Source organism: Pongo pygmaeus, chromosome 23 (assembly GCF_028885625.2).
Source record: "Pongo pygmaeus isolate AG05252 chromosome 23, NHGRI_mPonPyg2-v2.0_pri, whole genome shotgun sequence".
Taxonomy (NCBI): Eukaryota; Metazoa; Chordata; class Mammalia; order Primates; family Hominidae; genus Pongo; species Pongo pygmaeus.
The window spans coordinates 46,551,728-46,565,333 of NC_085931.1; the positions used below are offsets into that span (position 1 = coordinate 46,551,728).

Genomic DNA, 13,606 nt, shown 5'->3' on the forward strand with positions numbered 1-13,606 from the left:
CCAAGTCACCTCCAAAGGACCCCCCTCCCCGAGTCTCTAGGGGCTGCTCCTTCATCACCGGAGTCGCCCCTACCTCTCTGCCCCCAGCCCCAGAGCCCCAGGCGGGGACCCCCGGATCGGACGTCCCCAAGCCTCCGGGCACCTGGCTCAGCAGGAGGCCCCCGGCTTGGGGCAGGGCAGGGCCGGCGGCGGCGAGCCGGAGCCCGCCCCCTGCCCGGGCCCCGCCGAGCCCTCGGAGCCCACCCATGGGGCACCTGCCCCTTGCGCCTCCTTGCCCGGCCGCGCCCAGCCCGGCGTCCCGAGCAGCGCAGGGGAGGATCCCCGCGCAGTGACCCGGGAGCCACCACAGACTCTGGGAGGCTCGGCGGCTGGAGCAGCAGGCAGCTCCCCGCAGCTCCCGGCGCTTCCAGGCAGCTCTCTGAGCCGTGCCAGAGGCCCGGCCCGCCATTCCCAGGTAGGAGACGCCCCAACAGAGCTGGGGATCTGGGGGAAGTGGAGCAGCCGGGAAGAAAGGGTAGAGGCTTGGAGGAGGAAAGCTCAGTGATTCCTTAGATGACCAGAGAAAGTGAAATTGATTGAGCACCTACTATGTGCCAGGATCGTCTGGCAACTTTGCATACCTAGAGAAAATTAAATTCGTTGAGCACCTAGTATATGTGTCAAACTGAGTGCTATACCCTTTACTTAATCCCAGGAAAGAAAGATTTATTGAGCTTCTACTATGTGCCACAGGCTTTCCATTTGAAGAGCTAGAGTAATAGCCCATTTAAATAGGAGGAAACTGGGGCTCAGGGAAGACGAGTCAACTACCCCAAACACTCCTGTCCCTCTTCTGGAGCTGGCTGCAGCCTGCATTACCTGCAGGTGGGGAAGGAAGATTAAGAAGCTCCTTCCTTATCCAGAGTTCTTGAGCTTTTTCTGGGTTGGTGCAGAGTGACTTTCCTGGATGATTCCCTTCCCAGGAGGGGTTTCCTGTAACTTAGCTGTCTTGGAGGGCCCAGAAGGCAGCTCTGGAGGCCTCTCTGTGCCCTCCCCTCCCCTTGTCCCCAGCACCGGGAGGATGACAGGGGATGTTGTCCAAGACCTCATGGAAGGTGGGAAGCCAGGCTGGGAGGGAGCAGCCAGGTCAGGAGCCAGTGAATCAGGCCTCCCGTGGTGTCAGAGACAAGATGGGGTCCCTGCAAGACCTGCGCCTGCATTCCAGTCCAGCCTCACCAGGCTGCTCTAGGCAGCCCCACGAATGCCAAGATAAAGTGCCACCAAGAAAAGAACCCATCATGTGTTCAGGTTTGCTGCGGGTCAGGAGCTGGGTCAGCCTCCAGGCTTATTGGAAGCCCAGGGCCACACAGGGGGTTTATGTCTTACCATTAACAGAGGAATAACCTGAGCCCCAGGAAGCCAAGTCATTTGCCCAGGGCTGCCGGGCTGGTGAGAGGCAGAGCTGGCCTGCCGGAAGTGGATGCCTGCCTACCTTCTACCACCTGAGCTGCCAAGGGTGGTGGGGTTGGCTTTGCCAAGCCCCTGGACTCTCAGAGTGGCAGCTGGAGGCCAGTGACGGCAATGTGCATGTCCAAAGAGGCTGAGTGTGCACTGATGGAGGAGGCATGGGGGTGTGGAGGAGGGGCAGTGCAGTGAAACAGGCTCTGGGGCATACACTGGGAAGACACGTCCAGACTCTTGTCCTGCTGCCTGTGCCCGTGTGACCCCTTCATCTTTCAGGCAGGCCCTGGGAGAAAGGCTCAAGGGAGAAGAAGTGGTGAATCCACAGGTGCACTTGCTCAGAGGTCGCTGGCAGGGTTAGGGGAGAATCCTGGGAGGTGCCTGCCCCCTTTCCGCTCTGCTGCCTGCAGGGAGAGAGGGAGTGAGAATATAATATGTCTCGGGGTCGTCCCCCTGCCTGACGCCAGCTGAGGCTTCATTGAGACAGACAGTGTTTTGGAAAAGACCAGTTTTGGCCGGGGGTGGGTTTTCATAGAGTTGAGAGCCCAGACTTTGGAGCCAAACAGCCTGATTCTGATCCCAGCCCAGCTAGTCATCTGCTGTGTGAACTGGGGCAAGTGACTTAACCTCTCTGAGTGTCAGTGTCCCCATCAGTCAAGTGGGCTGATGGATGCCTTCCTGGCTGTGGTTACTGTGCCCCCAGGATGGCGCCCCCTCATCTCTGCTCTGGGAACTTTCTGGCTTCCACCTGTCCTCAGAATGGCCCTGTGATGGGGTCAGTAGTCAGTGTGCGCATTCAGATACCTGTGCTGCTAGGGGGTCTCTGTTGAATTTCCTGCCTCTCTGTGCCTCCTCTCTCTGATTCCTTACTTCCCCTCTCTGATTCCCTGCCTCCTCTCTCTGACTTCCTGAAATCCATTCAGTCACTGATATTGAACTCTAAATTCCCAAAGGGCTCTTCAAACTCATCCCTGTCTGCCCCTCGCTGTGTGAGGTCAGCCTGGCTGAGGATGGAGAAGGGAGAACAGGCTGCATAGGAGAGATGTGCCCACGAGGGTGCCCATGGTGCCACCTCTGGGGGAAGAGAGGGAAGAAAGATGTGGAGGCAGGAGGTGGAGCCCACAGAGGCACTGTCACCTGGCGTCCAGGTGTCCAGATGTCTCACACAGCCCCGCGTGGCTCAGGCCATGTGAAGAATCAGTCTTCTCTCAGAGATAAAAACCACAGAGGATTTTTTTTTCTCCTTTTTTGCCCACCCTGATTCCCTGTCTCTTATTTCTGACTCCTTGCCTCCTCTATCTGTCACCTTGCCTCCTCTCTCTGACTCTTTGCCTCCTCTCTGGCTCCCTGCCTCCTCTGTCTCCCTGCCTCCTCTGTCTGACTCCCTGCCTCCCCTCTCTGTCTCACTGCCTCCTCTCTCTGACTGTCTGCCTCCTCTCTCTGGCTCCCTGCCTCCTCTGTCTCCCTGCCTCCTCTGTCTGACTCCCTGCCTCCCCTCTCTGTCTCACTGCCTCCTCTCTCTGACTCTCTGCCTCCTCTCTCTGACTTCCTGCCTCCTCTCTCTGATTCTCTGCCTCTTTGATCCTCTGCCTCCTCTCTTTGACTCCCTGCTTCGTCTCTCTGATTCCCTGCCTCTTTGACTCCCTGCCTCCTCTCTTTGACTCCCTGCCTCCTCTCTTTGACTCCCTGCCTCCTCTCTCTGATTCTCTGCCTCTTTGACTCCCTGCCTCCTCTCTCTGACTCCCTGAAGCTCATTCAGTCATTGCTATCAGCTCGTCTGTACCAAGCTCTAGGCTGGAGGCTGGGCAGGGCAGTGATGGAGACAAACACTGTCCCTGGGAGCTTCTGCCCCCTTTCCTGTCCTGTTTAGACAGAAGTGACCACCAGCAGAGTCAAGCTGTCTGCAGAAGGACTTGGGGAGGGGGCTGTCATGGGAGGTAGGGCTTCTTTCCCCCCATCTCTGCTGAAGGCCCAGGCTGGCTGAGACAGCCCTGGCAGAGACTGAGAAGGGCTCCCTGCTGTGGTCTGGCAGCCCCCTTGCCACCCTCCTCTCTCTCATTTCCTGCCTCCCACACGTATGCCTTGGGCACCTCATCAGGGCTGCCCTAGGGGAGGGCCCTCCTTAGCACAGCCCCTGGGCCAGTCAGGTGGTTGAGGCTGAGGAGAGAAGGTCCCAGAGGGGGGCTTCAGGCAAACCCAAAGACAGAGCCATTTGCCATTTGATGAATGCACAGACCATTTATTGAGCCCCTGCTGTGTTCATGGCATGGCAGTTTTGTGAGATAAATTCAAAGACAGCTTTAGGTGGGAGCTGGGTGGGGGACGTGGGGGTCTTAGGCTTGAACAACTGCCCAGGCTCCCTTGTTAACCAAGTAGGCTAGTCACGTAGCCTTCTGAGCTCGGGGCAGACCACCTGGGATCAAACCTCTCCTCTGCTGGTTACTGGCTGTGCAGCTGTAAGCAAGTAATTTAACCTCTCTGTGCCTCAGTTTCCTCATCTGCAAATTGGAGAATAACACCACCTGCTTTCTGGGGTTATGAAGGGAGAAATAGGTTAACATGTGTGCAGCACTTAGAACACTCTGGCATATTTTAGCTGCAAAATGAATGCCAGCTATGATTATTTCTATACTTAGTGCGGGGCTTGGCACACTGCATGGGCTCAAGTGGCAGTAGTTGTCGTCCTTGTGGCTCCAGGCCTGGGGTCCGCCGTGTGCTGAGCTGGCTTATTGTGCACGTCCCTTTGTGATTCATTCATTGAAGTCACATTGGTAGCTTAGAACTGACCGTGGTGGGAGCATTTATGCCATGGAAATTGGCAAATACCACCAATCAGGGCTTTTAACAAAGGTATTTTTGAGAGCCGGTTTCCTGCACAGAGGCTGGTAGTTGGGCAGGGTGAGCAGATCCAGATGTGTGCCAGGGACTCGCACGCAGGCAATCTCGCCACCTCCAGTGGCCATCTCAGACCTTAGCATCATAATAGCCAGGAAGCGATGGTGTTGGAAAGCGCCTTGGGTCAATGGGCGAGGCACTCGAGGAAACCAACTTGGGGCATCCCGGGGTGGGGACCGAGTTTGGGCACATACGGCCCTTTGTGTGAATTTAAAACAATGCCTCTTCCTCTACACAAGATGCCCCTTCCTCTGGGATACAGCCCCCACCTCTGGGATGCAGCCCCCACTTGCCCACCCAGCCATGTGCCTTGTGCAGTGCCCAACCTGCACAACCTGTGGCAGCCTGTGGAAGACCGAAGGGGTTGATAGTTCAGCAGGCCTGTGCCCATTTGCAGTTCAGGGGCTGGAAAGCTCTCCTCTGGAGAGGGGAGGGATTCCTGCTAGGGTGGGGGGATCAGAGAGGCCTTCAGAGAGCAGGTGGCACATGAGCTAGACCCTGAAACATAAGGGGAAGAGGGTGTTCTGCAGAGGGGTGGCATGAGCAAAGGAGTGGAGGCTGATCTCAGCAGAGCTCAAACTGACTAGGGTGACTGGGGTCAGGGGTTCTGGGGCGGGGATTCTGGTGGGCGCTCAGGTAGGAAAGGAGGGAGGGCTGGGCTGCGAAGAGCCTTTGGGGTGAGCCTGGTGGAGCCTGCGGGTTTGCTTATACAAGAGCTTGGATCCATGTTAGCCTCTTTCATGAAGTCAAGAGGCTCCCATAGAAAGCTCTGGGTTTGCCCCAGAACCATAACCCTTGGAGTTGGGAGGGAAGCTTGAGCCAGCCATGGGTCATTCCCCATTCCACATCCTCTACTCCAGGCCTCTGGGTCTCCTGGAGGCAAGTAAATACCTAGGGCCTGGGAGGCAAAAATATCCGGACAGGTCATGGAGCGGAGGGAGCCCGCCAGATGCAGAGCACAGGTCTAAAGGTGGGTCCTCCTGAGGTGGCTGCAGGAGCAACCCCAGGCATCAGGCTTGGAGCATGTGGTGTGGACATAGCCTTCCCTTCTTCCCAGGAGGGCTGAATGGCCACAGAACCACCCCCCGCCCCAGGCTTAAGAAATGCATGCTAGTGCCTTCCCCATGTCTTATCCTAGAATCACAGGCTCCCGGAAAGCCAGATGGATGAACCAGGGAAAGAACAGATTCTCACGATAGATACCATTTTTGAGATTTCACCATGTGCTGAGCCCTTTGCAACAACTCTATCAATTGGGCTCATTTTGTAGACGAGAAAAGTGACTTCTAGAGAGGTTAAGCTACTTGCCCAAGATCAGTAGCTAGAGGCAAGGCAAGGATTCAAATCCCAGGAGTCCGGTGCTTGCATAAACGAAAGGATGAATGAACGGACATTGAGTGAGTGAGTGGATGAAGGAAGGAGTAAAGGAGAGGGCATGAATAAATGAGAGGGTAGAACTCCAAGGCCCCTTAGAACCTCGTCTGATGTTCCCATTTTACAGACAGAAAACTGAGACCTAGACAGAGGCCCCAGAGAGGAGGTCAAGGCCTCTAACAAGAGGTGGCAGGGCCAGGTTGGGGGTCCCCTGATGCCTGCTATTCTCGCTTTGTCACAGCCCCGAGCCATGATGAAGACTTTGTCCAGCGGGAACTGCACGCTCAGTGTGCCCGCCAAAAACTCATACCGCATGGTGGTGCTGGGCGCCTCTCGGGTGGGCAAGAGCTCCATCGTGTCTCGCTTCCTCAATGGCCGCTTCGAGGACCAGTACACACCCACCATCGAGGACTTCCACCGCAAGGTGTACAACATCCGCGGCGACATGTACCAGCTCGACATCCTGGATACCTCTGGCAACCACCCCTTCCCCGCCATGCGCAGGCTGTCCATCCTCACAGGTGAGGCCCACTGGTGCCTGGGCTGGGGTGGCAGGGCCAGGGCATGGGTGCGGAGTGTGCTGGGGACTTGGCAGTTTGCATAGTACTTGCATAGCCATCGTCTGAGACAGGCGTCATCCCTGCACAATGAGGTTCAGAGAGGTTTTGCCATGTGCTGGAAATAGTGATGAAGTCGGGGGCCCTGATTCCATTCTGTTAGACTCCGGATTGATTACTCATGGCTGTTGGGGCTGCCTTCCAGATCAGGAGCTGATACCAGCATGCCAGGGATATTCCTTTCTAGGGAACAGAATAATGGCCTGGCTGCTGCTTTCCTTCTCTGCGAGATGACCCACCAGAACTCCGGGGCCCACGGTCAGTCCACGGGGCTCAGGTCTCCCACACCCCAGGCCTTTGCCCCCTCCTAGTGAGATAAGGGCAGGACCCAAGCAGTGGTCACCAAAGGGAAAGGGGCTTGGTCACAGTAACAGTGGCGGTGATGGCAGTAGCTGACACTTATCAGAAGCTATGGGCCTGGCCCTGTTCTTAGAGCTTGGCATGTAGTTTTTTTTTTGTTTTTTTTTTTTTTGAGATGGAGTCTCGCTCTGTCACCCAGGCTGGAGTGCAGTGGCGCGATCTCGGCTCACTGCAACCTCCGCCTCTCGGGTTCAAGCGATTCTCCTGCCTCAGTCCCCCAAGTAGCTGGGACTACAGGCACGTGCCACCATGCCCGGCTAATTTTTTGTATTTTTAGTAGAGACGGGATTTCACCATGTTAGCCAGGATGGTCTCAATCTCCTGACCTCGTGATCTGCCTACCTCAGCCTCCCAAAGTGCTGAGATTACAGGCGTGAGCCACTGTGGCCAGCCAGCATGTCGTTATTTAACCCTCACAGTAAATAGTTATTCATTCCCTTTTTACAAGTGGGGAAACTGAAGCCCAGAGAGGTTAAGTAACTCACTCCAGTGGTAGCACAGCTCATAAAGGCAGTCTGCTTTTGTGCTTTCAAACAAAGCCATACCACAGCCTCTCAGCCCTGCTGGGAGGGGGGAGGAGGGACAGGGAGGTTGGGGGGAAGAAGGGGTGAGTGGAGCTGAGGGGCTGTGCCCTCGTTTACACTGCATTAGCATGGTAGCTAAGAGGACAAGCCTGGGACCCAGCACCTGGGTCTGAGTCCTAGTTCTGCTGCTTCCCGGCTTTGTAACTCGAGGCAAGGGATTTTATCTCTTTGTGTCTCAGCACGCTCATCTGTAAAACTGCACCACATCAACATTCATCCTAAAGGGACTGTGAGAATTAAATGAATAAATATATGTAAGGCACTTGGTGAGCAGATAGTAAGTGCATAATAAATCCCCAAGTCTTCTATTGAGTCAGCATTTGCAAGTGGGCCTGCTACGGGTTACACGATCATTTCCCAAGTCACTCCCCTAAAGTTGCTGAGCAGGGATAAGGGAAGGAGTGAGCAGGCAACTCTCTAGGCATCATTAAGATAACCCCCCAACTGAGATACTTCTATACAGAGGAACCCATGCCATGCCCAGCCCTGCCGCCACCCGGAGGCCAAGACTGAGGCTGTGGGGTGGCCCCTCCTTGATTGCTTTCTCTTCCAGGCTGGCTTTTCGGAGCGTCTGACCCAGACAGCAGTCAAGCTCTCCGCTCCACCCCGAGTTTTGGAGAAGGGGCATGTAGATAGGAGAGCCCTGGGTCGACCTGTGTTCGAATCCTCCCTGGGCCTCTTGGCTTAAATGTGTGACCAGAGGCACATGCATCCTGTCTGACTCTCAGCCTCCCCAGCCACACAGTGGGCTTAACCTCATACCCCGCAGGGAGGCTATGAGGACTGCAAGAAGGCTTGTGGTGGGAGCTTCCAGCACGTGACGGATATTGCATTGGTGTCAGCCCTCCCAGCCTCGGGGAGGGGACTGGGTACCCACTGCTATGAATAAGGCTAATGACAGAGGGAAGGAGAGGGGAGATGTAGAGAGGAAGCACATGCATATTTTCAGCATTAATTTTCAGTGACACAAGTAATACACAAACACACCCTCCTGCAAACGCTACAGATAAAGCTAATGCCCCTTTGACCCATGTCCCCAATCCCAGGCTCCTGCCCCTGCCCCGGAGGTGGCCACCCTGGCAGTCTGTCATGGAGCCTTCCGGGCCTGCGTGACTACACTGGCATTCATATTTGTATCCCCACAATGGAGAGTATTTTTGTCTGTCTCTATTTTATGGCGCATATCATTCTGAGCACATCTGTCTGATGCTTGTTTTTTTTTCACACACCAACCCGTGCCTCATTTTCCAACCTGGTGGAACCTCATTTTTTCAACCTCATTTTCCTGCTGCTCAGGAAATTCTGAAAGCCATTAATTCCACTGCCAGCTCTTCTTCCAGCTGCCAGACGGGCCGATCTCTGATGCTTGGCATCGCAGTCTCGCATTTGAATATGTCAAGGCCGCGAGTCCTCAGGGGCCCCGGATTAGCCTAACAGGATGGGGTTTGGCAGCCCAAGCAGGAAGAGTTGCCAAGCTCACGCTGCTTCGCAAGTGCCTTTCAGAAGAGCCCACACTGCAGTTCCCTCCATCACCTCCCATCCATTCAGCCTGCCCTGGTGAACACTGACTATGTGCCAGGCCCTGGGGAGACCAGGACGAGTGGGTGATGGAAACCACTTCTCTGTGCCCGAGCTCACTGTTTGGAGCACACCCTTGACCTGGACACCATTCTGAATGTGCCACATGCCATTAAGTGGGGGCAAATGATATGCTCTAGGGGGTGCAGAGGAAGGTGGCAGCCGTTCTGCCAGAAGCTGGAACTGCTTGCTTCTCTTCTCGAGAATTTGGGCCAATTGCTGATTCCTCTGGGCCTCAGTTTCCTCATCCATGAGACAGGGATCTTGTCACACCACAAGGCTATCAAGAGTTTGAGCAAAAGTGGTTGGATGCAGTGGCTCACGCCTGTAATCCCAGCTCTTTGGGAGGCCGAGGTGGGCAGATCTCTTGAGGTCAGGAGTTCGAGACCAGCCTGGCTAACACAGTGAAACCCCATCTCTACTAAAAATACAAAAAATTAGCCAGGTGTAGTGATGGGTGCCTGTAATCCCAGTTACTCGGGAGGCCGAGGCAGGAGAATCACTTGAACCCAGGAGGTGGAGGTTGCAGTGAGCTGAGATCTTGCCATTGCATTCCAGGCTGGACAACAAGAGTGAAACTCTGTCTCAAAAAATAAATAAATAAATAAAAAATAGCCAGGCATGGTGACAGGCGCCTGTAATCCCAGCTGCTCCAGAGGCTGAGGCAGGAGAATCACTTAAATCCAGGAGGTGGAAGTTGCAGTGAGCCAAGATCACACCACTGGACTCCAGCCTGGGCCACAGAGAAAGACTCCGTCTCAAAAAAAAAAAAAAATGTTTAAGCAAAAATGAGGAAGGTGCTTATTAAAAGCTGGAAATCAGGATGGAGGCACCAGTCCAGACAGCCTCCCCACCGCCCCACTGTCTCCACAGCAGCCCCTGTTTCAGATTCACAACCCTGCCTTGAGTGATGCAGTGAGTTATCCTGGAGGCAGTGTGGGCCTTGGAGGCCAGCGCTCACTTTTTCATCCCATGATTTATTTGAGAAGCAGAGAGCACCTACTGGGTGCCAGGCACGAGCTAGGTGAGGACAGAATCAGGTAGAAATCTCAGCCTAGCCACACGGAAGCTGTGTGATCTTGGGCAGGCTGCATACCCTTTCTGAGCCTCAGTTTGCTCACCTGTAACACAAAGGTAACAAAATCTTGACAGAGGCATAGTGAGGAATCAAGAGAACAATGGGCCTGGAGCATACCCAGTGCTTGGCCCCCAGCAGGCCCTCATTCTCATCATTACTGACACCTGAGGTCACTGAGCATGTGCCACTGTCCATTCATTATCTTGCATAACTCTCAAAATCATCCTGCAAGGTAATATTTCATCTGCATGAAACAGACAGAGAATTTGAGGTTACAGAGGTTTTGTGATCTGCCCAAGTCTGCTGGCAGCTAAGCGGATGAGGCCAGATGCAAACTAGGCATTGAGCAAGACAGGCAGGACTCCTGTTCTCATAGAAATGATTTTTATTATTATCTGAACACAGTCCACACAAGTCACCCACCCCTCTCCAGCCCTGCAAAGAAATATGAAGTGAGTTAACTGTATTTGAACCAAGTGGTCCACGTGTTAGCTATGCGACTGTGAACAGGGGCTTCAACCCCCTCAGCCTCAGTTTCCTGTCCTGGAAAATGGAGAGAATAATCGCAGCTACCCCAAAGAGTCGCTGTGTAGGTTAAATCAGTTACGCCGCATAACTGCTTCAGGGCACCTGTGACTCCCAGCTGTTAGGGCTGATGTTCTGTGGCCAGAGGAGGGCAGGGGTCGCAGCTGGCCGGTGAACTCACTACCTGGGCTCTCTCCCTGCAGGGGATGTCTTCATCCTGGTGTTCAGCCTGGATAACCGGGAGTCCTTCGATGAGGTCAAGCGCCTCCAGAAGCAGATCCTGGAGGTCAAGTCCTGCCTGAAGAACAAGACCAAGGAGGCGGCAGAGCTGCCCATGGTCATCTGTGGCAACAAGAACGACCACGGCGAGCTCTGCCGCCAGGTGCCCACCACCGAGGCCGAGCTGCTGGTGTCGGGCGACGAGAACTGCGCCTACTTCGAGGTGTCGGCCAAGAAGAACACCAACGTGGACGAGATGTTCTACGTGCTCTTCAGCATGGCCAAGCTGCCGCACGAGATGAGCCCCGCCCTGCATCGCAAAATCTCTGTGCAGTACGGTGACGCCTTCCACCCCAGGCCCTTCTGCATGCGCCGCGTCAAGGAGATGGACGCCTATGGCATGGTCTCGCCCTTCGCCCGCCGCCCCAGCGTCAACAGTGACCTCAAGTACATCAAGGCCAAGGTCCTTCGGGAAGGCCAGGCCCGTGAGAGGGACAAGTGCACCATCCAGTGAGCGAGGGATGCTGGGGCGGGGCTTGGCCAGTGCCTTCAGGGAGGTGGCCCCAGATGCCCGCTGTGTGCATCCCCCCACCGAGGCCCCGGCAGCAGTCTTGTTCACAGACCTTAGGCACCAGACTGGAGGCCCCCGGGCGCTGGCCTCCGCACATTGATCTGCCTTCTCACAGCTTTCCTGAGTCCCCTTGTCCACAGCTCCTTGGTGGTTTCAGCTCCTCTGTGGGAGGACACATCTCTGCAGCCTCAAGAGTTACGCAGAGACTCAAGTTACACCTTCCTCTCCTGGGGTTGGAAGAAATATTGATGCCAGAGGGGTGAGGATTGCTGCGTCATATCGAGCCTCCTGGGACAAGTCTCAGGATGGAAAGGACACCGAAGGCCAGATGAGAAAAGTCTCCTCTCTCCTGGCGTAACACCCAGCTTGGTTTGGGTGGCAGCTGGGAGAACTTCTCTCCCAGCCCTGCAACTCCTACCCTCTGGTTCAGCTGCCTCTGCACCCCCTCCCACCCCCAGCACACACACAAGTTGGCCCCCAGCTGCCCCTGACATTGAGCCAGTGGAGTCTGTGTGTTTGAAGGGGGCGTGGCCACACCTCCTAGACCACGCCCACCTCTTAGACCACGCCCACCTCCTGACCGCGTTCCTCAGCCTCCTCTCCTAGGTCCCTCCGCCCGACAGTTGTGCTTTGTTGTGGTTGCAGCTGTTTTTGTGTCATGTATAGTAGTAGAAATGGAAATCATTGTACTGTAAAAGCCTAGTGACTCCCTCCTTGGCCAGGCCCTCACCCAGTTCAGATCCACGGCCTCCACTGGGGACGCCTTCCTCCTCTGCTCCCAAACAGGGTTTCCATGGCCTGTTTGCAGCTAGACATTGACCTCCGCCATTGAGCTCCACGGTTTACAGACAATTGCACAAGCGTGGGGTGGGCAGGCCAGGACTGCTTTTTTTTAAGGCTCCCATTTCAGAGGATACCACCGAGACTCAGAGGGGACATGATGAGCCCCAGGCCCCACCCTTGTCTCCTAGCAAATTCAGGGTACAGCTCCACCTAGAACTAGGCTGTCCTCTACTGTGCTCGTTCCTCAAGCATTTATTAAGCACCTACTGGGTGCTGGGTTCACTGTGTCCTAGGAAACCAAGAGGGTCCCCAGCCCTGGCCTCTGCCCGCCCCTGCTGCCCCACCACCTTCTGCACACACAGCGGTGGGGAGGCAGGGAGGCGCAGCTGGGACCCAGAACTGAGCCTGGGAGGGGTCTGACAGAAAAGCTCAGGGCGGGTCTTCTCCTTGTGCCCGGGATTGGGCTATGCTGGGTACCACCATGTACTCAGGCATGGTGGGTTTTGAACCCATAAACCAAAGGCCCTTGTCATCAGCTCTTAACAAGTATATTTTGTATTTTAATCTCTCTAAACATATTGAAGTTTTAGGGCCCTAAGGAACCTTAGTGATCATCTAATGGGTCTTTCTGAGGTTCAGAGAGGGTAAGTAACTTCCCCCAGGTCACACAGCAAGTCTGTGGGTGGCAGAAGCAAGCTAGCGCTGGGCATTCAGTACATACCACGATGTGCTCCCTCTCTTGATGCTTGGCCCCTGGGGCCTTCAGGGCTTTGGGACATCTTGTCCTCAACCCTCTCCCTATATCAGTCTGTGAGGGTCCCTGTAGATATTGTATACACCATGTCCATGTATATACAAGTACACACAGATGTACACATGCTCCAGCCCCAGCTCTGCATACCTGCACCTGCACCCCAGCCTTGGCCCCTGCCTGCGTCTGTGCTCAAAGCAGCAGCTCCAACCCTGCCTCTGTCCCCTTCCCCACCCACTGCCTGAGCCTTCTGAGCAGACCAGGTACCTTGGCTGCACCGGTGTGTGGCCCGCTCTCACCCAGGCACAGCCCCGCCGCCATGGATCTCCGTGTACACTATCAATAAAAGTGGGTTTGTTACTAAGCTGTGTCCTTGCCCATGTGTATTTTTTGTATTTCCAAGAGGAGGTGTGCCCCCTCCCAGACCAAAGCTGGCCTTTCCCTCCCAAAATGCACCTGCCGTGTGCCCTGGCCCTGAGGGTCAGCACTGAGTCCAACTTCAAGTGTAAGTGTGGGGAGAGGGGGATAAGTCCCCCAGATGGAAGGTGATGCCCTCCTTCAGTCTGGCCTTCCTGGGTCCTCTGGGTGTGTGTACTGAGGTGTCTGTGTCCACACAGGAGGGGCCCCTGTGGACCATTAGCTCCAGGAGGTTCTCCGTGTCTGAGTTCTTCGTGGTTCCTGTACAGCAGCAATTTCACCCGCAGGGGACAGTTGGCAATCTCTGGAAACCTTTTCCAAGCCTGGGGCTTGGGCTGCTACTCTCATCTGGTGGGTGGAGGCCAGGGACACCATTCAGTATCCTCCGACGCACAGGCTGCCCCTCCACCCCCA

The 13,606-nt window shown here is 55.3% G+C and overlaps 1 protein-coding gene across 2 annotated transcripts; it reads left to right on the forward strand.

Moving 5' to 3' along the window:
• The first annotated feature begins 328 nt into the window (after positions 1 to 328).
• RASD2 (RASD family member 2) lies at positions 329 to 13,139 on the forward strand. Of its 2 annotated transcripts, XM_054470561.2 has the most exons (3): positions 329 to 454; positions 5,951 to 6,230; positions 10,655 to 13,133. In XM_054470561.2, the coding sequence occupies exons 2-3, from the start codon at positions 5,960 to 5,962 to the stop codon at positions 11,182 to 11,184; spliced, it is 801 nt and encodes a 266-aa protein (XP_054326536.1). In that variant the 5' UTR covers positions 329 to 454; positions 5,951 to 5,959; the 3' UTR covers positions 11,185 to 13,133. The 2 variants fall into 2 exon arrangements, with proteins under 2 accessions (XP_054326536.1, XP_054326535.1); XM_054470560.2 differs by lacking the exon at positions 329 to 454 and having other exon boundaries at positions 5,736 to 6,230; positions 10,655 to 13,139.
• The last annotated feature ends 467 nt before the right edge of the window (positions 13,140 to 13,606 follow it).